The following is a 23,640-nucleotide window of genomic DNA, read 5'->3' on the forward strand; positions in this document are numbered from 1 at the left end:
AATATGTCAGGACGTACACTTGCCCCTGATTGGATGTAGGCAGGAGGTATGCAGACAGGAAGTAAATCAGGATGTATATTTGTCCCTGATTGGACCACATGGGAATTGCAGTGAATTATGGGTTTTGCTTTCTTAAGTCCCTGCAAAACATGACTCAAGACTATTTCCTGGGAACCTGGGTATAGGCCTGGCCAGAGCCCATCCACCTGACCAATATTTAATTAAAGCTTGCTTCAAATTTGTCTCTAAACTGTGATAGTGATCTTATTCTTGACCAGTGGGATTAACATAAGCTGGATTCGGGCCAAGGTACGCTGCTGTGTTATGACCTCTAAAGGTGTCTTAGCATGGAATCTGATGCTTATGGAAGCAACTGCAAACTCTTATCACAGCTCTGCGAGACCGATTCACCATCTGGGTTTATTCTCTCTAGCTTGCCTGGGACCCATCCAGATGTCAATGCGAGAACACAGTGCTCACCCCAAAGGAAATATGGCTTTGGAGCCAAATGAGTGGCCATGGCCCATAAACAGATTTCTGCCTTCCCAAATTCCATGGTCAGTGTGGAAAATTTTTATGAAGCTTTTATAGTAACAGAAAAATAAAATTCATTAACCAAAGTATTTTTAAAATACATTGGTAAAAACATCAAGTGGACAGAGTGCAGTGGAGAAATCTCAGCCAGAGGCCTCAGATGCTATCTGGAGCATTCTCAGCCCTTTGATTGGCAGAACTAGGCTCTGTGCCTGCAGCATTCCCTTCCTTCCATCTCACTAAAGTTCTAATCAGCCTTTGCAGACACAGCTTCTTTCCAGGAATTCTCGATCACACACACAATGTGAGCCGATCTTCCTTAATCAGCTGGAACACACGCTTGTTTCTGGAAATCTCCCTGGGTGTTCTAAAAAAATGGCTCTGTCAGGCTTCTAAGCTGTTCATCTGATGGGTTGAAACAACGAAAAGTCCACTAATCCCTTCCCTAGGATTCAGCTCTCAACTCCTCTAAGATCCTTTCCAACAACAAGCAGTAGTTTTGAGACAATCATTTGATACTGCTTATTCCTGCGTTTATCATTTATGCTTAATTTCACTGTTTATCCCTCCACTTCAGTCTGTTCTGGGCGGGATGTGCAGGTCCTCTCTGGAACCTCAGCCATAAGAAGCTGAGAGAATGTCTGGGGCTTGGGCTCAGCCAACTCTGGCGGTGAGAACGGACAAGCGCAGCACCGGCCGGAACTCTCACCACCACGCATGCGCAACCCGAGGCGGGCGATTGCGCAGGCGCTGGAGACGGAGCTCTCGGACGCGCGCTAATTGTGTTTGTATTATGGCTCTGAGGCCTCAGAGGACTTTCAGGCGGCGCCAGGTCGAGTCCAGCGACAGCGACGGCGAAGGCGCGGAGGAGCGGCCTGCCGAGGAGCCGGCGGAGCCATGCGGGCCGTCTGCAGGCGGCAGAGCAGAGGGAGCGGAGCCGGCGCGCAGGGCCCGTGGCAGCCGGGGCCGAGGTCGGGTGTGGGCGAGCTCCCGGCGCAGCCCCGGAACTGCTTCCCGCAGGGACTGCGGCGCAGGTGACCGAGGGACGGGAAGGGGTCTGATCCGCAGGTCCCCAGCCCCAGAGGCCTCTACCCGGGGCTGGTGGAACGCTCCCGTAGATTCTGGTGGCTTGTCGCCGTTTGCATACTCAGGTGACCCACACCGACTAGAGAGCATAGTGTCGTCATTTTTGATGTTCACAGTGAACCCAAGTCCTCAAAGAGGAGGCGAACTACTCCTGATGCTGTTAAAGGTAGCTGAAAGTTAGGTGTACCTTTTGGGAATTTCTGAACAGTTTTCTAAGAACACCTGACAATTTATTTAAAGAATCGGGGGCAGGGCTTTGGAACACTGTCCTTTTTAAAATCAGTTATCTGCAGTAACAACAAAAAGTAGATAAAAATAATGTAAAGTGAAATATTGAGGCAGAGATTGATGACACTATGGACTCTTCCATTCATGTGTTCAAATACAAAGTCACTTAAAGGATAGAGAGGCGGCTCAGCAGTTAGGAGCACTGGCTGCTCTTCGAGAGGACCTGAGTTCGATGTCCAGCACCTACATGGAGGCTCACAACCGTCTGTAACTCTAAGGGGATTGGAAGCGCTCTTTGACCTTGTCAGGCACCAGACACACATGTATACATACATACATGCAGGCAGAACACTCATACTTCATCCGTCCTGAAGTCGTGGCTTTTCTCCCGTTTTTAGCCCCATTAAAGAATATTAGTGATTTCTCAAATATGCTTGGTAAATGAAAATTGGGTATACTTAATGGTATACCAGATGATTTGAAATACCTTGGGTTGTTTACACAGATCCAACTTATTTTCACGGTGGGAACACGTACAATCCTCCAGCCATTTTTAAGTAGCGCATACAACAAACCACACTGGCACTTACTAGCATTTCTGTGTTGTACAATAGATACCCTAAACTTAATTCTTGTAAAATTGTAACCTTTGCGAACATAGCCCCACATCAGCTCGTATTAACCATCATTCTACTCTGTCTCTCTGATTTCCTCCAAATTGTTTAGATACCGCATAGTGATGAGCACTTGCCGTATTTGTCTTTGTGTGCCTCGCTTATTTCACTTAAAATAATGTCTTTAAGGTTCAGGATCTTAGTGATTTTTTTTTTTTTTAGTTTTTGTTAGGGCTCTCTGTTCATCTAAATTTTGAATGGTCTTTTTTATTTTATTTAAATGACATTTTTTTCCCTTTATTTTACATGAGGACCACAGTTTCCCCTCCCTACTCCTGCCCTTCATGTCCTCTCCTCCCCTTTCCCCATCTATCCCCTCCCCTTTCACTCCTCCATCTCCATTCAGAAAGGGGCAGGCCTCCCAAGGGCTTGAACACAGCATGGCACATCAAATTGAGGCAGGACCAAGCTCTTCCCCCTGCATCAAGGCTGGGCAAGGTAATCCAGCATGGGGAACAGGTTCCCAAAAGCCAGCTGAGCACCAGGGACAGGTCCTGTTCTCACTGCTAGGAGCCTTACAAAGAGACCAAGCTACACAACTGTCACCCACATGCAGAGGGCCTAGGTCAGTCCCATGGAGGCTCCCTAACTGTTGGTCCAGAGCCCATGAGCTCCCACAAGCTCAGGTCAGCTGTCTCTGTGGGTTCCCCCATCATGACCCCCCTGGCTCGTACAATCCCTCCTCTCTTTCTTCAGCAAGACTCCCGGAGCTCAGCCCAGTGCTTAGCTGTGGACCTCTGCATCTGTTTCTGTCAGTTACTGGATTGAATGATCTTTTGCATTTGTAACATGAAGTATGTCAGTCATCTGGTCTGCCTTGAGTAAGAATACTGAGTTCCAGAGCCACCATCTCCTCGTTAATAAAAAAAAAAAAAAAAAAAGAAGATGTGCACAATGTTTATTGCTTCATCAACAAATGTGAATGAAGCTGATGTTTTTCCTCTCCTGGTCTGTGGTAGTTGTTAGCTGCCTGACCCAGGTGCTGGGAACCAAACTCGGGTCTTCCGCAAGGACAGCATGTGTTCTTGACCTCTGATCCACCTCTCAGCCTCTCCTTTAAAATGTTTATTTGTTCCAGTCTTTCTTGAGCTCCATGTAGTATATGAATTATGACCTCTTATGATTGTATATGTTTATTTGGGCTGTTGATTCAAATATTTTGACTTTCTTGCTTCTATAGGTGTCCTCTTAGAATCCAGAACAGTTGATCTCTCAACGGATGAAGAGGAAGAAACACATCCCTCATCGGAAAGGAAGGCTGATCAGAGTCCGTCCTCTAATAGCTCTAGTTCTCTGGAAGAAAAAGAAGTTTCACCCATAGGTTGGTCATTTTTATAATTGTACATAACTAACTGAACTAACTTCCTTTTTTTGAGACAGGGTTTCACTTTGTACCCTAGGCTGGTCTGGAATTCATTCTGTAGCTTAAGCTGGCCTTAAGCTCACGACCTGCCTCCTGAGACTGTGATGTACCGCTGTGCACAGCTCTAATACCGATACTTTATACACCAGTAATTCCTACTGTTGATAAAGAGGTAAAAAGTGGAGCAAATAGATCAGTGTGGCACTTAAGACACCTTCAGTTCCCAGTACCCATGTTGGGCTGCTCACAACCACTTGTTCTTCCAGCTCCAGGGATATCTGATGCGTCCAGCCTCCTCAGGCACCAGCCCTCACATTCACAAATATACATACATAATTAAGAATAATATAAATCTTTTAAAACATTGAGCCTGGTAAGAAGTGCAGTCTGGGGTAGATTCTAGATGCAGCACTGTCCAATGGAAATTTTGTAACGATGGAAAGATTCTGTATCTTCACCTTCTAATACAGTAACCACTGACCACAGTTAGCTCTTGAGCTCTTAAGATGTGGATACTCTAAGAAACTGAACTTTTAATCTTATTAAATGGATATGGCAGTGGTTCTGTGGATGGACAGTGTGAGGGAATGCTTCTGAAGTGTTGGCTGCACTGCCCTCCTGAGGAGAGGCCAGTCTGGGACGATGTGTGGAGTAGTTTCTAATAATCAGAGAGAGTAGAGTCGTATAGTTTCCCAGAGGAAAGGGGTGGTGAATTCCCTTCAGAGTGCAGGACAGTTCCACAATAAAGAGTTGTCCTCCCTCCAAATACTCCATTAAAAACATGGATGTGCTATCTAGAGAAGAAAAGATGGAAAGGCTGGGTATAATAGCACATGCCTATCATCCTAGCACAAAGCCTTGCATGTATGAACAGTGTATTTGCTGTGTGTTCAGTTGATAGGCTGAGAGAATTAGCCAGTGGTAGACCATCTGCCAATGATAGACCATCTGCCTTGAGATGCTCCCTGTGGCAAAGATCTTCTTACCAAAAGAGATGACAGTTGACATCAGCTTCTTAGATAACTGTCTGGTAGATGGTGCATATGCAAACATGAGTTATCAGAAAAAATCATGGAGGTATCTGTATCCATTCGGCCCACATCTGTCTGACATCTGCTGTTTGGGGACCATGGAGGTATGGAGGAGCAGGATGGGAAGCGTAGTCTTCCCCTCCCTGAACTTTTACCTATAACTTGGGAGAGGACTGCTTTCTGTGACACCAGTATCTTACCAGTGAGCCACGTGCTTGTGATTTAGTGTCTGAATCCACCGAGTCATGCAGATGAATCACTTCCAAGTCATGTGTGTCTCCAGTACACTTGAGTATTGGAGCCTATTGTGTTGTCATAACCCCACCTCCACATTCCAGTCCCCTCAGAGGCTGTCCCCTCAGACTATGCTCAACTCCAATACCATAGGTTACTAAGCTCCCCAAATATTTCTAGTGTGTCCCCAGGGCTGAGCCAGATGTTGGCTCCTGTGATCTGAATCTTTTAATCTGCCTTAGACACTAATAGCTGCACTTCTCAGTTTCAAAGACGTAATTGGCTTATCTTCATATACACCACAGTAAAATCATTACCCACATTAGGAAAGGTTCAGAGCTCTGGCAGGTCCCTACTTGACCCTCATAAACAACATTTTCTTTTTTGGTATTAAAGAATTCAGCAAATTACTTGATTTACACTTCATTCTGTTGTTTTGTTGTCCTTTTTGAGATAATGTCTTGCAGTATCACACTGGCCAGCCAAAGTCATGATGACACCCAGGCTGGCCTTGAACCTTCTGCAGGCCTCTTTCCTTGGTTACTGAATGCTGGGATTGTAGGCATGTGGCCCATTGCCACAGATATGTTGTTATGATCATGTTCTCTGTTGAGTCCTATAAGAGAATGTAGGCACACCTGTCCCTTTACCTCCAGATAGTTTTCTTCAAGTTAACCACTGGACGTGGTGACACCTGTTCGTAATTCCAGAGGATCACAAGTTCCAGGCCAACTTGACCTACATGAGACCCTATCTCAAAAGAGAAATAAGTAGCTGGGCTAGTGAGATGACTTCTGGGGTTAAAGGTTCTTGGCACCAAGCCTAAGGACCTAAGTTTGATCCCTGGGACCCATGGGTAGGAGAGAACTGACTCCCACAAGTTTTCCTGAACCTTTACATGTGTGCCTTGGTGCTCCCTTTGCCTCTATTCCCAATAAAATAAATAATGTAATTAAACTCTTTGACAGAAAAAACTAAGTAAATAAATACTGTCTGTTAAAAAAGCAAATAATTTGAGAGCATGACTGAGACTTCTGAAATCTCTCACCTTTTCTCTTGTGTTTTAAACATCAGAGCCTTTGCGTTTATGTTTTCTATTTCCCTGATACATGTCTTATATTTATTTCTCAAAAAGTTAGGATCAGCATTAAGGTGTAGCTGAGTTGGCAGAGTGAATGCCTAACACCTGTGAAGCTCTGGATTTGGATCCTCAGCCTCACAAAAAACTAGTTATGGTGGTCCATGCCTGTAATCCCAGCATTTGGAAATGTGAAGAAGGCAGGAAGATCAGAAGTTCAGTCATTATCACTTACATAGTGGCTGCCTGGACTACATGGGACTTAACATCTCTATTGTTTTCAGATGTTCGAAGGGGTAGGAATTTCTCCTGCCATCTTACTTATGGTGGTATTTTCTTATGAAAACAGTTTTTATAAAGTATAAAGGTAAATTTCATGCATGAAGAAGCCTCAGTTCCTAAATTATAAGAATTCATGTCAGTGAATATACGCTATACTATAGAAATAAAGTTGCCTTAAAGTCGTCATTGGGGCAGAAGAGGTGGCTCAGCAGTTAAGAGCACTGGCTGCTCTTCAGGGGACCTGGGTTCAACTCCCAGCACCCACATAAGTAGCTCACAGCTGTCTGTAACTCCAGTTCTAGGGCATCTGATGCCCCTTTCTCAGCTGCATGGGCACCAGGTACACACATGTACACAGGCATACATGCAGATAAAACATCTATATATATATATATTTTATATATATTTTATATATATATATATATATAAAATAAAAAATAAATCTCTAAAGCAAAACAAAAGTTGTCATCCAATTAGGTTCTTTTATCTGCTGAAAAGTATTTGTTTTCTTTGCATTTAACTTCTCTGGTTTCTTTCATGTGGATCTCACTTGATCTGACTTGGCTGTGTGCTGTTCTGTTTCTCACTTCCACAAGAGGAGGTAGTGTGCTGGTGTCGCCTCTAAGTCAGGCCACGTGCCACTGATGCTAGCTTCTGCCCATCTCACTAAGGTCTCACTGTGCTCAGCTCCTTCATGTTCCTGTCCTGACACAGAACTTCAGGAGTGAGAGAGAGCAGCTCCCGATTAGTAAGAGAGTAAAAGGCACAGTGGAGGTGCTAGATTAGGTTCATTTCTCTATTGTGCATTCTATATCTATTCTATTAATTTTCTTCCTTTACCAACTAGACTTTGAGCCATTTATTACAGTCAGTGAATCTATCTAAATGGTGGAAAATTAAGGAACACGGTGCCTTTTTCTTGCCTTGAATGCAAGGAGCGTGCATTCTGTGGCTGCTTGGTTTTCACTGTCCTCTCGTCTGTTGCAGTTCAGATCCCGGATGCAGCTTTTATTCAGGAAGCCCGTAGAAAGCGTGAGTTGGCCAGGGCCCCAGGGGACTACATTTCCCTGGATGTACACCATCCCCCCACCACTTCTGACAGTAAGAGAAGCAATGAAGAGGACCCAGACAGCAGTGATCCTGATGACTATGAAAAGAGAATACTATTTGCCCCAAAGCCTCAAACACTCAGACAAAGAATGGCTGAAGAAACATGTATGTATTTAATTTATTAACCAGCATAAAACGATCAAGACATTTTCTTTACAATAGTGAAATTTCTGTTTGCTCATGACCATGTTTTCTGCCATTTCTCAAAAAAATTGCTATCAGAGATGGGGATGCAGCTCCATTGGCATTCTTGCCTCGTGTGCATGAAGCTTGGGTTTGAGCCCCAGTAACACAGTTGTGATGGCTCATTCCTGTAATCCTGGCATATAATCACAACCTGTCTTACCTACCCCCCAAAGAAAGCAACACTAAGCTGAATCCCCGACACATATCTTATGTTTTAAAGAGTGTCGGTGTTGATTTTTATTATCAATTTTTGTCCATAATAGCATGGCTTTTAAATGATATGATTCTATCATGTATAACAGTACCTCAAGATGTGTGTGATGATGTTTACTAATGCTGGATCCCTTCCTTGATTTTCAAGAAGTAAAAGAATTGTACAGTCTCTTGTTTTTGAAATGTTGGAAACTATCATTGCCACCTTTTAAGAAGATTTTTTTTGTTGTTAGCATGAAAGATTACAAACATTTTAGGTCAGAGGACAGCTTTTGGGAGTTGGTTCTCTCCTTCTGCCTGTGGGTTCTTCAGGGTTATCAAGCTTGATGGCAAGTTTACTTACTGCACCATCTCAGTGGCCCAGATTAGACTTTTTAATGAGAAAACCACACCTTTCCTTCTCCCCAGCCCTTTCCATATGGGAAAGTGGGTGACTGGCTGGTGATGCACATGCTGGGCCTGGAGCTCAGCGGCTACATTTGAGTTCTCATTTCGAGACAGTGCTCTGACCAGTTATTTAGCCTGAGTGTTGGTCTCATTTTTAAGATGAAGGTAATACTGGTTCCCCAATCCTGGATTATTATGAAGAAGAAACAGTGTGTGAAGTGCTACTAAGCCTTCAGAAGATAACCCCCCAAATCTGAGTACTGCTGTCAGAGTGGGAAACTATTGAGTATTAATGTGTTAACTTCTGGTTGTCTAGCAATCAGAAATGAAGAAGCGAGTGAAGAGAGTCAGGAAGATGAAAATCAAGACATTTGGGAACAACAGCAAATGAGAAAAGCAGTCAAGATCGTAGAGGTAACTATTTCTGTGCTGTATGCTAGCATCCCGAGGATGCTGTAACAAATTACCACAACCCAGTGACTTTATTTTTACTTTTAAAAATTGGGAGGGGGCGGCAGTGCGGGGAGGACACAGGCCACTGCATGTGTGACGGTCAGAGGACGACTTTGTAGAGTTGGTTCAGTCTTTGCAATGACATGAGTTCTGGAGATCAGACTCAGTCTCTGTGTTCAGCTTTTCTGCTAAGCCATCTTGCTGGCCTGAAATCTTCTCTCACAAGGTGGGTAGTGAGTTGTCGGGACTGGGCGTCCGCGTGAGAACTAGCCGTCCCTGCCTCTGCTTCCATATGCCTTCCGGCATCTTTGCTCTGTGTATCTTGGGGAGACAGTTGTGTTTGCACTTAGGCTCACCCAGAAACTCCAGTGCATTCTCGTCTCTGGATCCTTCCTTAGATAGAACCGTGAAGACTGCACCAAATGGGACAACTAATTCCTCTGCTCTGTGGGTAGATCCTGGGGAGGACTACCATTCAACCCACTGTAAGATCTCCATGTTATTAAAACTAAAAAGTATAGGTAAACCTGTATGATCATGGTGGAATTTCTAACTAGAGAACTTTTTAACACATTGTTTTTATAATTATGAAAGGCTTTATCCCCCCCCCTTTTGGAAATCAGTGTATCAAAAATATTTTTAAAAAGCACTTTGAGAAGAAATATGCCTGGTTCTTGATCTGCAGCTCAGGCTTCCCGATCCTCTTGTGTTTGCCGCTTTTCCTTTTGTAGACTAACTGTTACCCTGGTACATACCAGAGGTTCCGAACACTCTTACCCACAGAGTACTTAATGGCACAGTGATTGTCATGGTCATCCTAACCTAAATCATTAACTTCATTTATTAAGTAGTCAAGTCCGAAGAGTTTAATGAGATTTATGTCCTGACTGCTTAATAACCATCAGAAAAAGAGAATACAGATAAGTTGAAGAAATGTTGGGTAAGATGGCTGGCTCAGCGGTAAAGTGTTTACCACACAGTCTGGTGACTTAAGTTGGCTCCCCAGAACTCAAGGTGGAAGGAGAGAATCAACTCCACAAAGTTGTCCTGTGACCACACATTTGAGGTGCGTGTGTGTGCTCATACATAGACATAGACACACAGTCATTTCATTTAAGTAACCATGCTGCTTACTACTGAGAAGTGTGCCTCTGTTGGTGCTGCGTGACTTCAACACAACATGAAGTCTAGTGTCTTTCGTTTTTTGAAGTCTAGTGTCTTCATTGATCTTCATATAGTATCTTTTCCCATAGCATCTGCCTAAAAGCTGCTCCACAGATGTGGCTTCATCAGAGGTTGCAGCTGTGGGGACTGGAGAGCCAGCTCAGTGGTTAAGAGCACTGACTGCTCTTCTTGAGGACCTAGGTTCAATTCCAGCACCCACATGGCAGGTCACAGATGTCTGAAACTCTAGTCCTAGGGGATTTGATGCCCTTTACTGGCCTCTGTGGGCACTACATGCACTTGATGTGTATATACACACAGAGATAAAACACCCATTCACATAAAATAAAAGTTGCAACTGGATTAATTAGAGCTTGAAGTCCAGCAGCTACTGGGTATGGCTGTGTTTTCCTGGGACATTCAGAAGTCCTTGCTTTTGAATGTAATGTGACACCTTTGTGTACATTGAGAACAAACTCAGATTTCCTTACTTGACCTTTCTTCCCTGCTGGTAGCTTTTGTCAGCATGGCACAAATAAGAGTCACCTGGGAAGAAGGAACCTCAGTTGGGGAACTGCCTCCATCAAAGAGGACTCTGGACAAGTCTGGGCATTTTCATGATCAGTGGTTGATGTGGGAGGGGATTCATCCCACTGTGGGCAGTGCCAGCCTTGGGCAGGTGGTCCTGGCTTGTATAAGGAAGCAGGTTAAGTGAGCCACGGAGAACATGACAGGAAGAGTGTTCTTCCAGGTCTCTGCTGCACATCTTGCTTACAGGTTCCTGCCTTGAGTTTCCTTGATGATGGACTGTTGTTTGGAAATGTAAGATGGAGTCAGCCCTTTCCTCCCCAAGTTACTTCTGGTCACTGTTTTATCCCAGCAACTGAGAAGCAGACAAGGACACCCTGTTTCTGCCTAGTTATAACTCATTTTGGTGTCTAACATTGATGATAGTTGGCAAATCGTAAGTTTCTTGACCATCCTTCATTTAGTGAATATTTTAGATAGCTTTATTTATTTTTCCTGTTTGCAAATAAGACTCTGAATATTTGGTTGTCTTCCTCTTCCTTTTCTTCATGTGTACAATTTGGGGTGCTTCCTTGAAAAACTGCCACGATAGCCGCCCCTAACCAAGAGGTACCCCTAACCAAGAGGTAAACCTTTCTTACGGTCTTTGCCGCTTGTATTGTACTACTTTCTAAAGGAAATATCTCGGTTTCTATCAACACGGTTAGGAAGTGTTTCACTGCAGTCTCGCCAGCTTTGGGTGCAGATTTAGTGGACAAAACTAGAATCTCTGGCTCATTTCATTTGCATTATTACCCATTAAGTATGTGACTGACCGAAGGCCCTGTAGGAGCTCTGTCACTGTGTTTGATACCTGTGGCTGTTGTAACAACTCACCACTGACTTGGTAGTTTAACAAAAACCCTGAGTCAGAATATGAGCTGATCTGCACTTCTTCCAGAACCTCTAGAAGATAATTCACCCGACCCTCGTAGGTGCTGTTGGCATCCTTTAGCCTGTGGCTGCATTTCTCTCCATCTTCACTGTGCCTCTTTTATGAGGACCGTGTTACTGTAGGCCCTCTGTGCACAATCAGATAAGTCCCCCACTGCCAGCATCCTTCTCAGTTGCATCCTTTGCCATATAAGGTAACATGGACATAAATGGGAAAGGAGTTGTCTGGTTTCCGATAGCACACAGTAGCCAGTTACAGGGATATGCAGTCTGCTTGAGGCAACTGAGGAAAACAATTGCACTGAGCTCATAGAGGGATGTGCCACAAGTCTCAGTGGAGTCCCAAGGTGACACAGAGATGGAACATGTTCATTGGTCACTTTTGTAAGAGAGTGGGCAGATGGGGAGAGGAGTGGAAAAGTCTTCACAGAACTGGTCTTCAGTGAAAGACTCCTTCCTTATTGAAAGATACGCATGACATAAGGAGTTTGAACCAGGAGTGTCAGGACTGTTGGGGTCTGCAGGTAAGACTGGAAGTAGAAGAGGCTTGCTGACCACTAGGGTGAGCTGTGATGCTTGTGTAAAGTAGAAACAGTGGCTTACATTTCTGGTTTGTGTCTGAAAAGTGGACTTTGAGAACACGCTCTACACAGCAAGTGTGGTAGTGGGGAGCTGGAGTTGCCAGAGAGACTAATGGGAAGGGCCATAAGATAAGATGTTCTTTTAGGAATGCATTCTCTGCAGGTTCCAAATTTCAATCAACCATGGCTTTACTTACTCATGTTTCTTTAAGAACTCCATGAATTCCCAAGAATGCTTCAAAATAACAGCTAAACTAGCTTTGAAACTTCATGAACTAACTTTTGTGGAAATCCAACCTTTAAAATTTGGTTTGTACATATGAATTTAAAAGACTGGGGGCTAGAACTGTATCTCAGTGGTAGTGCGCTTACCTAGCATATATCAGGTCCTAGGTTCAGTCCTCAGTACTGCCAAGGCAGGGGTGGGTTGGGTGGGGACTGGGCTTGGTTGGTTTTGTTTGTTTGATTTTGGTTTAGGGTTTTGTTTCTTTGAAACAGGGTCTCCCTATGTAGCCCTAGCTGGCTGCCCTGGGACTCACTGTGTAGACAAGGCTGGCCTCTTTGGGGTGCTGGGATATAAGACATTGACCACAGTGCCTGGCTGGAAAAAAAGGCAGTAATATATATTCTAAAACTGATGAAAGATTTAAAGAAATTTTTTTGTGACCATGATATTGCAAAGGCATGGGAACCATATGTAGTCTCCTTTGTGTGGTAAATGAAGTGTTTTTTAAACAGTAATTGTTCACATTTTTTAGGGACAAAACATAGACCTTTCCCGCAGCAGTGAATCTCAAACATTGAAGAAGTTTGATACATCCATTTCATTTCCACCAGTAAATTTGGAAATTATAAAGAAACAGTTAAATAATAGGTGAGTAATGTTTATTTGATAATTTACATTTGTCGTCAGTGATTAGTAGTAAAAAAAAGCAGTATGTTCTTTTAATTCGTAAACATTAATATTAAGCAGGTTTATAAGAAAAAATGAATATCTCGTTTTACCATGTAAACAGCAGATTTTCTTTGTCTTGTCAGTCTTGATGACAGATAATCATTACATGGTTAAAAACAGTAATTATTATTTTTGACTTAGTAAGACTATAGGTATTTTTCTACACTGCTGGATTTTGTCATCTTGTTTTGTGTTGTCTTTAGAGAAGTGGTCTTGGTTTGTAGCTTAGCTGGCCTTGAACTCCTGTCCTCTGAGTTCCTAAGTGACAGGAAGTTCCACGTGCTTCCACAGTGTACCATCATGCTTACTTTCTGCAGTATACAATTCATGTTTGTTCCTGTAGTTTATTTGTTTATTTCTCTGTTCTAAGTCTCATCCATGTGTTGCTGTAGTAGTGAACATGCCTCTGTTTGGTTGCATTTTGTTTTAGTCTGCAGCCCAGGCCAGCCTCAGATGTAACTGTGCAGCTGTGGCTGCCTTTGAATCATGATCCTCCTACCTTGACCTCCCTAGTGCTGGGATTACAGGTGTGTGCAGCTGCATCTGGCTTTGTGTGTGTACATGTGGTTTTTCTTAAAATACATTAACAAGGAAAATTTACCATGTCCAAGAGCTTATTTTTATGACTCTTGGTCATAAAAGCACAGTTCTTTTTTACACTGTGAGCATTGATCACTACCCTGAGTAGATAGTGCTAACCTTAAGACTGTGCTTTTGCTAAAATCATGGCATGTCCTGTCAGTGGCTATTTGTTCTAAATATTTTATTATAGAATGTACTCAGAATCTAGTGTCTGCCAGTTCCTGTGTTTATGATGGTCACAGTTTGATTACCCTATATGACAGTTTGGTACAAGGGGTACATTTGATTCTGCTGCCTTTTAAAGAATATCTTCATTTTTTTTTTCAAAATGATATGTACACACACTCATGGCACATGGGTGGAGTCAGAGTATAGCTTTGAGGAGTCAGTTCTCTCCTTCCATCTTTACATGGGGTCTGGAGATTGAACTCAGGGCACCAGGCTTGTGCATTACCCTGAGCCATCTCACTAGCTCAAGATGTTTTGTTTTTTTACCTGAGAATAGGTTCAAATTTTCCTTACTTAAAGTCAGCTTTAAAGTAACTCAATTCCTTGATCAGATTGCAGAATATGTCAGCTGTAGTTGTTTGTTTAAAAATACTTTTGTTGAAAAGACACTTTGTAATATTATCAAATAAATATTTGAAATCTTCAGACATACCAGCATTTATTATCTGTATTCTGTGGGATTGGCAAACTCCAGCCCACCCTGTGTTGGTAAATGAAGTATTATTGGAACACAGCTCTGCTTGAATGGTTACTACTGCCTGTGGGTACTTTAGTGATACAGCACAGAGCTAAGTGATTGCAAGAGCAATTACGTAGTTCTAAAAGCTGAGATATTTACTGTCTGACCTGCTACAGAATAAAGCTTGCCAGCTCCTAAGTGAGTGTTCTGTAATAGTGATGCTGAGTGAAATCACTTCAACAGATTCAAGATTATTTCTGAAGTACATTCATTATCATTTACTCGTGTTTTAATTAGCTTTCCTTAGTAGAATTAAAGCTACTACATCTAGAATTGTATATAAACCAGAACCCATCTGGTGTTTCTTGAGGGATTGTATCTAAGAGAATTGTCTTCAGAGAGTGATAGAATGAAAGACAGTGAGTCACTGATGTAGATTAATGTTTCAGATACTCTGAGTAAATGCTATTTTTAACTTTATTGTATTCTGTTTTTCAACTAGGTTCTTTATTTCAAAAGGAAAATGTTTTAATTTTTTTAATAAACGAGTACAAAATGATACACACGAAAGGAAAGTTGGCTTCCCCAAGAAAACTTGCCATCAGTTTCTTTTATTTTTTTCTAGAAATTTCCTAATGTGTGTATCTTATAGAAGTACATAATATTTTTATATCACCCCACTTTCTCTTTTTTACAAAAAAAAAAAAAAAGAAGCCAATATGTACCCTGTTGTATGGCTTTTTAACATAATATATGCTTAGATAATCTATCACTAATGTTTACTTAAATAATCATTAATGATATTTGCTATATGTTATTATTTTTTAAGTTGTGTGTGTGTGTGTGTGTGTGTGTGTGTGTGTGTGTGTGTGTGTATGTTTGAGAGAGAGAGAGAGAGAGAGAGAGAGAGAGAGAGGGGCTGGGAACTTGCCAAGTAGGTTAGCCCAGCTAGCCAGAGCTGGAGGGTTGCTGGGATTGCACCTGTGTACCATGCCAGCGTTCTTGTGTGGGTTCTGGAGCTCTCACAGGTCCTCATGCTTGCAGGGCAGGCCCTGTGCTGACTAAGCTGTTTCTCCAGCTCAGCTTTCACTTTCATTTACATAAAGTAAGGGAAGTGCTTTTAGACATGTAATGTCTCTTCACTAAATTTAGGAACAAGACATAGGGCTTAGGCTAAAGAATTTCTTTTAAAGATCAGGTTAGCAGGATTGGTTGAATTAATTTTTTTAGTCTGACTAAAGTCCATGTACTTTGAATTTATTTCATTTTTTATTAATTTGCTAATTCTAAGGCATCCACTGAGTTCAGATGCTAATACCGTATATATTCCAAATGCTGTGAAAGAAATGTGTTTCAAATGTTTCTGTTTGTCTGTGATAGGTAACTTAGTTTAAAAGATAAACAGCCATTGAATTGATATGTGTCATACTCTCAAGGGCTGGACCAAGTAGGCCTTAGCAGAGAGCACCATAGGATCAAATAGAATGGACCCTATGGAACAACAAATTCTAATTGAAAAACAGTCAATCACAAATTTAAAAAATCAAGTAAATTATACCAAACCATAACATGTTTAAATGGTGTTAATGCCAGCTCCTTCAGTCTTTCAAGCAAGACTATAGATTGATGTAAAAGCGAACTCCCTTGTTTCATTAAAACCTTTGATTATTCTTGGAACTCAGTTTATAAGTTCTGATCAATTTTAGCCCAAAACTGGAGTCATTGTGCCTTAAAACTATCCTATAAAAGGATGTGGTGGCACATGCCTGTAATGCAGGGACAGAGGATCAGGAGTTCAAGGTCATCCTTTTGGTACATAGTGAATTTAAGGCCAGCTTGGGTTAAAAAGACCCAGTTTCAAGAAATAATTAAATCAAGTAAATGCTATGGTCAGCTTGTGTTTCTGGTCCCTGTAGGTGTCCTTTTTCGCCTTTCCCTTTGAGAACGGTGTTTATGATCCCCTAACTTCACATACCTCGTAAATCTAGGTTTATATGGTAACATCTTCATTGGGATACTGCTTAAAAGGAAAGGTATGAAAAATGAAACTTTTATTTTATTTAGATTAACATTACTACAGGATACTCATCGCTCACACCAGAGAGAATATGAAAAATATCTAGAAGACATCAAAAGTTCAAAGACTGCAATCCAGAACCTGGAGAGTGCATCAGATCAAACTCTAAACTACAAATTCTACAAAGGCATGAAAATTTATGTGGAAAATATAATTGATTGTCTAAATGAAAAGGTATATTTAAATATTCATGTGTCAAGAACCCTCCCTTATTGGTCATTACCAAACAAAAGACAGGCTGGGGAGATGGCTCTGTGGGTAAAGTGTTAGGCAAGCATGAAGGACCCTAAGAACCCATGTAAAAGAGGCATGGTAATGTGGGATTTCAACAGGTAATCTTACTGTCTAACCCAGGGTGCCTCAGCCTCCTGAGTTCTGGGATTACAGTTATATGCCACCACGCAGATTTTTAATATGATATTGTACATTCTCTTTAATGTTAGACATGGGCTGTTAGTTGGTTTGGGGGTTTTGAGTTTTTTTCGTTTGGTTTTGGTTTTTTGGTTGCTGTTGTAAGATACATAAAATTTTATACATATATTTTTTTCCTCATATATTACATCCTGACTGCAGTTTCCCCTCCCTCCTCCCAGTCCCTCCATCCACTTCTTTCTCCCCCAGATCCATTCCTCTGTTTCCCTTCAGAAAGGGCAGGCCTCCTAGGGATATCAACCATACATGGCATATCATGTTACAGTAAGACTAGACACATCCCTTCATATTAAGGCTGGATCGTACATATATTTTTATGTTAAAATTTCATCTAAGACATATTACTGGAAAATAAAATTAATTACTAAGTATAAGTAATTTTCAGGTTATACAACATTGCCGAAGTGTAGGGAGAATTTTCTGTCCCACCAGCCAACTCCCAAATAACCACACAGAGACTTATTAACTATAAATGCTCAGTCAGTAGCTTAAGCTTGTTACTAACTGGCTCTTACAACTTAATTAACCCATATTTCTTATCTGCATTCTACTATGTTGCTCGGTACCTTTTTTCAACACTGCATGTTCATCTTGCATCTCCCTGTGTCTCCTGGCGACTCTGCCCTTCTTGGTCCCTCTCTGTCTAAGTCCCACCTAACCTCTTCCTGTCTAGCCATTGGCCGTTTATCTCTTTATTAAACCATTGAGAGCAACACATCTTCACAGTGGACTAAAAGATTGTTCCGCAACACCGAAGTATTCTCCAGAATGAATGGTGGTTTATTACTTTGCTAGATTAGTAAAAAATGGATTTTGTAAAATGTCTATTTTGATTGGGGATTGGGGGGAAAACCTTCATTTTATTAGCTAGATGTAGTTTTGCTTGTGAACAAGGTCCTAGTCTGAAGCTTAGCCTGACTTGGAGCTTCTTGTGTAGCTGAGCTTGGCCTCACACTTGTGATCATTCTGCCTCAGCATCCTGAGTTCTGGAATTTCAGGTATATGAGCCACCATGCCCTATGTAGATCTTTTTTTCTGTGAATTCTCTGAGTCCTTTGCTCTGTTCACATCTTGGTTCTTAGTGGGGATTTTTATTCTCTTAGTTTTTAGTGAATTTAAACAAATCTTTATGGATTCAAACATTTCTTTATTTAATACATATGGGTGTTTTTGCCTGCTTATATGTCTGTGAAGCACATGCTCAGTGTCTGGAGTCCAGAAAAGAGCATTAGATCTCCTGGAACTGTACTTTCAGATGGTTGTGAGTTGCCATGTGGTTGCTGGGAACTAAACTGGGGACCTCTGGATGAGCAGCCAGTGTTCTTAACCACCGAGCCATCTCTCCGGCCCTGATTTTTAATTTTTAATGCTTATCCAATTTGATCTAAAATTTACAGGGTTTTGTTTGTTTGTTTGATGCTTGTATGATTTAAAATTCTTACACTACAAGATTTTTAAATCTTTTACTTTACACATTGTGTTTTGTGTGTACTCAATCCTGACATTGGGATCCTCTATTACCTTTTTACAAGGAATGTTATTTAAACCACAGAACTTCAAAAGAAAAAAGACAGTTAAAAAATAAAGTTCAGCCGGGCGGTGGTGGCGCACGCCTTTAATCCCAGCACTCGGGAGGCAGAGGCCGGCGGATCTCTGTGAGTTCGAGGCCAGCCTGGGCTACCAAGTGAGTCCCAGGAAAGGCGCAAAGCTACACAGAGAAACCCTGTCTCGAAAAACCAAAAAAAATAAAAATAAAAATAAAAAAATAAAGTTCTACTTTCCATATCTATTCTATCCGTGAAATATTGTGTCCTCTACATGTTAATTGTCAGTTGATGCGTATTTTCTGTGGTGTTTTTAGTCTAATTTTTTTCTTCATTCATCTTTGAATTACACTGTTAAAATCCTACCAAACTACATGGGGTTGCTATAGCTGTTCACCGGAAGCAGCTGTGGGACACTGGATTGAATCAACTGCTCTCTAAGAAGTAGGATTCCAGTTACATCTAGTCACATATTTCTGTAGCAAAGCCCATTATCTGTTCCTAGTGACTCTCTTCCATTTTGTGAAGTTTATTCTCGAGCCGGGGCTCAGACCCAGGGCCTTTCACATGCTAGGCAGACACTCTACCGCTCAGCTGCATCCCAGCCCCCACTCAGTTTTTCAGACTCTACCAGCTTCTAGTATCTCCTTGATACCTGTCCTCTCATTTCCTCCACTCTGTCCAAGAAGGATCCATCCTTTTACCTATCTCTCATGCACACGCTCCTGACTCTGTACCATCTGGTTTCATAATCTGTGATACTTGCTCTAATATTGGAATTATTTGTTCAAGAATTTAATGTATGCATGTGATTACAAATAATGCCTTTTTTATAATTCATTATTGATAAACTGCAGAATGTTACTTGTGTGTTTCAGATTATCAACATTGAGGAACTAGAATCATCCATGCACACATTGCTTTTAAAACGATCAGAAGCACTTTTGAAACGCAGGCAAGATGAGTTAAAATGTGAATCATCCTATATGCAACAATTATCACGTTAGTGGTTTTATGTTCCATTATCATTTGCTAAGCTAGATTGCCATCTGAAAAATAAAAATATTTTTAGTTCTGTATTTTTTTAAAAAAGAAAGAAAGCTATTCTAGTTAGAATTATATTGCTGTGATGAAACACTGTGACCAAAAGCAAGTCAGGGAGGAAAGGGTTTATTTTCCTCACAGTTCCATATTAACAGTTCATCATCAAAAGCAGGTAGGCCAGGAACCCTGGCTTGTTTCCCATGACTTGCTCAGCCTGCTTTTCTATAGAACCCAGGACCACCAACCCAGGGGTGACGCCATCCCCATCAATCACTAATTAAGAAAATGCCCTAAAGGATTGCCTATGGAGACATTTTCTCGGTTGAGGCGCCCTCCTCTCTGGTGACTTCAATTGTGTCAAGTTGACATAAAACTAGCCAGTACAAAAACTTTTTCTATGTTTTCACACTGACCCTCCACCCAAACCTAACATCTCAAGGAAGAGTTTCAGTATACCTAGTTTAAGGTTAAAAAATAAACATTAGAATTTCCAGTCACATAAACATTTGAGACAGAATTTGTTTTTAAGTATTTATTTTTCTAGGTATGTGTGTGTGAGCATATCTAAGTACATTACACATGAGCAGGACTGTTCAGAGATCAGAAGGGTGTAAGATCCCCTGGGACTGGCCTTACAGACAGTTATGAGCTGCCATGTGGGTGCTTAGAAGTGAACCTTGCTCATCTAGAAAAACACTCAGTGCTCTTAACTGCTGAACCGTCTCCCCAGCGCTCTTGACACAGAGTAGTTACATGCCATTAAATGAGCAGAGTGGTTTGAAAGGACTTTCCAGCCATCCAGCTCTGTAGTTGAAAGCCTGCGCAGACTGATGGGTCTCGGCAGAGTTGGTAAGGAATGGCCAATTCCACATCCTCACACCACACTGCAGCTGCAGTAGCTTGAGCTGCTTTGGCTAATGAGGTCCCACGTAGGTGACAAGGAAGAGTAAAGTGACTGCCAGGCTCCTGTATTTGGTCAGTCATAAACAGTAGAACATGCTGAAATGAAGCAGGCCATACATAGTGTAAGTAAGACGTTGGCAGTGTAACTATCTCTAGTATATCACTATGGAGGAAATGGTGTACATTGCTAGAAAAGAAAAAATAAAAGAGTGAGAGGAAAGAAAATGCACACACCAGCAAGGTACGTATGTTTAGGCCAGCAGGCTTGGTGGCTCTTAACACTGATAGGTAATGGACATTGAAGTTCCACTGCATGACAAAATGGACATTTTGAGCACGTTACATGTTCTTATATATACACACATATACTTCATGATATTACCTATAGCTTCAGTGATTCACTGTTTTGAGACTGTAGTACAAAGCTGTTTTGTGAATTAACAGGCAACGCTGAGACATCGTTGAATGGAAGCTTGGCTCTAGACGAAAAGGATCAGCGGATTTTAGACGAGATTAAAGCTCGAAGGTATCTGTACAAAGTGAAGACTTACACTGAGCAAGCACTTTTCACTCTTTCAGTAGAATTAGCTTTGTGAGACAGTCACCCCAGCCCGACACGCTGTTTTCAAGAACAATGTGAAAGCAGAGCTGAGTTCAGTTGGCCTCACTGTTTTCGAGGCATACTGGGGACTTAGGGCAGAAGTGGTGAGGAGGCCTCGGTTAGGTGAGTTGCTTTGAACTGGAGACCACTTCTAACTAGTTGCACTCCCTTAAGAAGCCTTGGCTCAGAGAGTGATCTAAGCTGAACATAGGAACCAAAGAAACTAAGGAACAAACTGTCTGAAATAGTTACATAAAATGATGTCAGTATGGTGTTGTGAGAACAATAACATTGTTTTTTAAGTGTTTTCCACAAGAACTCTTGCTTTTGGTTTATTTTATGGCAATGCAGGACACAGAGAAGACAAGCAAGGGCACTCTCTGGCAACTGTGACCATCAGGAGGGGACTTCTAGTGACGATGAGCTGTCTTCTGCAGAGATGACCAACTTCCAAAAACGCCAAGGTCAATTGCCAAGGTCTAACCTATTTTGAAGTGTTGAAATAGTGAGGAAGGCTTTGTTGTGGCTGCCTTTCAATCTATATTACTAAGACAGGAGAATTGAAGAAAAATGAAAACATTGTCTGCATCAGACTTGCTCCCACCGGAGAAGAACGATGTGAGTGCTCTGGCACCCGGGCTCTCTGCAGCCTCCTGGGTCACAAGCGAGCATTTTGGCCACATTGCTTTCCTCCTATGTTACCATTCGTAACTTAAAACAACCGAATTTAGTAAAGCCACCTTTTAAAAAAATCACTTTATTGTAATGAGCTCAGATTAAAAGCATCATGAAGCCACATTAAATTAAACCAAGTTCCCGACTGCATGGCAGTGAACTCCACAGTTAGCCTGGAGCCTCCTGGGGTTCTGCACCTGCATTATCGGTTACATTGTGTTCTTCCAGTTTATGCAAAGGTAACATGCTCCTGTTGGGCAGACTAAGAAGGACCCATGTGTCTCTCCTAGAGCAGTGGGGAGGATTCTCCTAGTACTGTTAAAAGACGTTGGATCTTGACTTGAGGACAGGCTGCTAATACTTGGGCTTGTCATCCTTCCAGCTACACTTTTATTTACCTGTCCACCATGTATGTACACACACACACACACACACACACACACACACAGGAAAAAACTATGACAGAACTGTAACTAGAAAAGCAAGTAGCTTTAGAGCTTCTTTCATGACTGTATGCTCTCTCTCTCTGTATTTCTATCCCCTAATATTACCCTTTCTTAGTCTCCTTTCTACTTGCTACACAGTACCTACACTTAGAGACTTGTATACAGTATAGGCTACGATCTGCAGAGGAGGAAGAACATGAAGTGTTTTTCTTTCTGATACTAGGTGACCTCTCAATATTATACATTCTAAGTCGATCCATTTCCTGCAGATTTTGTGATTTCATTTTTCTTTAGCATTGAATAGTATTCTAAGTTATATATGTACCAGATTCTCAGTATCAGTTCATGTGTTGGCAGACATGTTGGTTGGTTCCATTTCCTTTCTCATAGAGCATCAGAAAACAAGGATGTACAGATAGCTCTGTGATAGGGTATGGGGTTCTTTGGGTATGTGCTCAGGAATAAAATAGCTGGGTCACTGATTCCTAATTTTTTGAGGAACCTCCAGACTGATTGCCATCATGACTGTGTTAGTTTTTACTCTCACTGACCGTGAATAAGGTTTCTCTTTAACCACATTTTCTCCAGCATTTGCTGCTGGGTTTCTTGATGTCCTTTCTGACTAGAGTGAGGCACGATCTCAAAGTAGTTTTAATTTGTGCTTCCCTGATGACTAGGGATGTTGAGCAGCTTCAAAATTGTTATTGGCCTTTTGTGTTTCTTTTGAAAGTGTTCAGTTATTAGCTCATTTGTTGATTGGCAGTTTTATTTCCTTGATTTTTAATCTCTGTGGTTCCTTGTGAATTCTGGATTCTAACCCCATGCCTGAAAACAGTTGATTAAGCTTTCCTCCCATTCTGTGGCCTGTCTGTGCCTTGCTGAGAGGTGACCCGAGAAAATTCATAGTGCAGCTCAAAGATTCTGGGCTTTGCTGCTCACTAGACTCAATGGAAAGGGGCTTTTTCCTTGCCCGCCTCAGTTCAGTATCCTTTGCTTGCTGGTTTTGTTTAAATCAGTGGGTTCATCTGCCTTAAAGGGAGGATGCTCTGGTAATGAGATGAGATAATAACGTATGATATTTTGGCATATACACAGGGACTAATACATTGTAGGCTTTCTCAGTGTTGTAGGCTTTATTAGTGTCCATATTATCACTTTTGTTACTAGAGTGACTTTTTAAATATATGAAGTATGAAAGTTTCCAGCCCATTTGGTTAGGTAGTAACTTATAACTGTTGGTAAGGAAATAGGCTTAAAATGCATAACATAAAGAGACTTACTTTGTTTGCAGGTGGCATTTTACAAGATTGTAAGAAAGTTTTTGAAGATGTGCATGATGATTTTTGTAACGTCCAGAATATTTTATTGAAATTTCAGCAGTGGCGAGAAAAGTTTCCTGATTCCTACTACGAAGCCTTTATTGGTCTCTGCTTACCAAAGCTTTTAAGTCCGCTGATACGAGTTCAGTTGCTTGATTGGAATCCTCTTAAGGTATCAGTGCTTTAACATGTGACTGTCCTGGTCATGTCAGCTACTTGTGTGCCCTGCTGTCAGGTTAACTATAAAATGTCACAACTTCAGCCTGCCAGGATTGCTTAGCAGGTAAAGGTGCTCGCTGCCAAGGCTTA

The 23,640-nt window shown here is 41.7% G+C and overlaps 1 protein-coding gene across 8 annotated transcripts in view; it reads left to right on the forward strand.

Annotated features, from left to right (window-relative positions):
• The first annotated feature begins 1,274 nt into the window (after window positions 1–1,274).
• Window positions 1,275–23,640, forward strand: part of Gcfc2 (GC-rich sequence DNA-binding factor 2) — a 38,992-nt gene continuing 16,626 nt past the window's right edge. Inside the window, exons 1-10 of one of the 8 annotated variants that reach the window (XR_008214199.1) lie at window positions 1,275–1,568; window positions 3,703–3,843; window positions 7,498–7,725; window positions 8,723–8,820; window positions 12,824–12,939; window positions 16,355–16,541; window positions 19,222–19,345; window positions 20,735–20,816; window positions 21,243–21,355; window positions 23,390–23,503. Coding sequence is in view for 5 of the 8 variants with exons in the window: in XM_052719228.1 (XP_052575188.1) it covers window positions 1,328–1,568; window positions 3,703–3,843; window positions 7,498–7,725; window positions 8,723–8,820; window positions 12,824–12,939; window positions 16,355–16,541; window positions 19,222–19,345; window positions 20,735–20,816; window positions 21,243–21,355; window positions 23,304–23,503 (1,530 nt within the window). In the remaining 3 variants the exon portion in view is untranslated. Of the gene's footprint in view, window positions 1,569–3,702; window positions 3,844–7,497; window positions 7,726–8,722; window positions 8,821–12,823; window positions 12,940–16,354; window positions 16,542–19,221; window positions 19,346–20,734; window positions 20,817–21,242; window positions 21,356–23,303; window positions 23,504–23,640 lie in introns of those variants that run through there. The other 7 variants (XR_008214200.1, XM_052719228.1, XR_008214198.1 and 4 more) reach the window with 7 other exon arrangements.

The sequence above is a fragment of the Peromyscus californicus genome, unplaced genomic scaffold (assembly GCF_007827085.1).
Source record: "Peromyscus californicus insignis strain IS unplaced genomic scaffold, ASM782708v3 Scaffold_6__1_contigs__length_162567912, whole genome shotgun sequence".
Classification (NCBI taxonomy): Eukaryota; Metazoa; Chordata; class Mammalia; order Rodentia; family Cricetidae; genus Peromyscus; species Peromyscus californicus.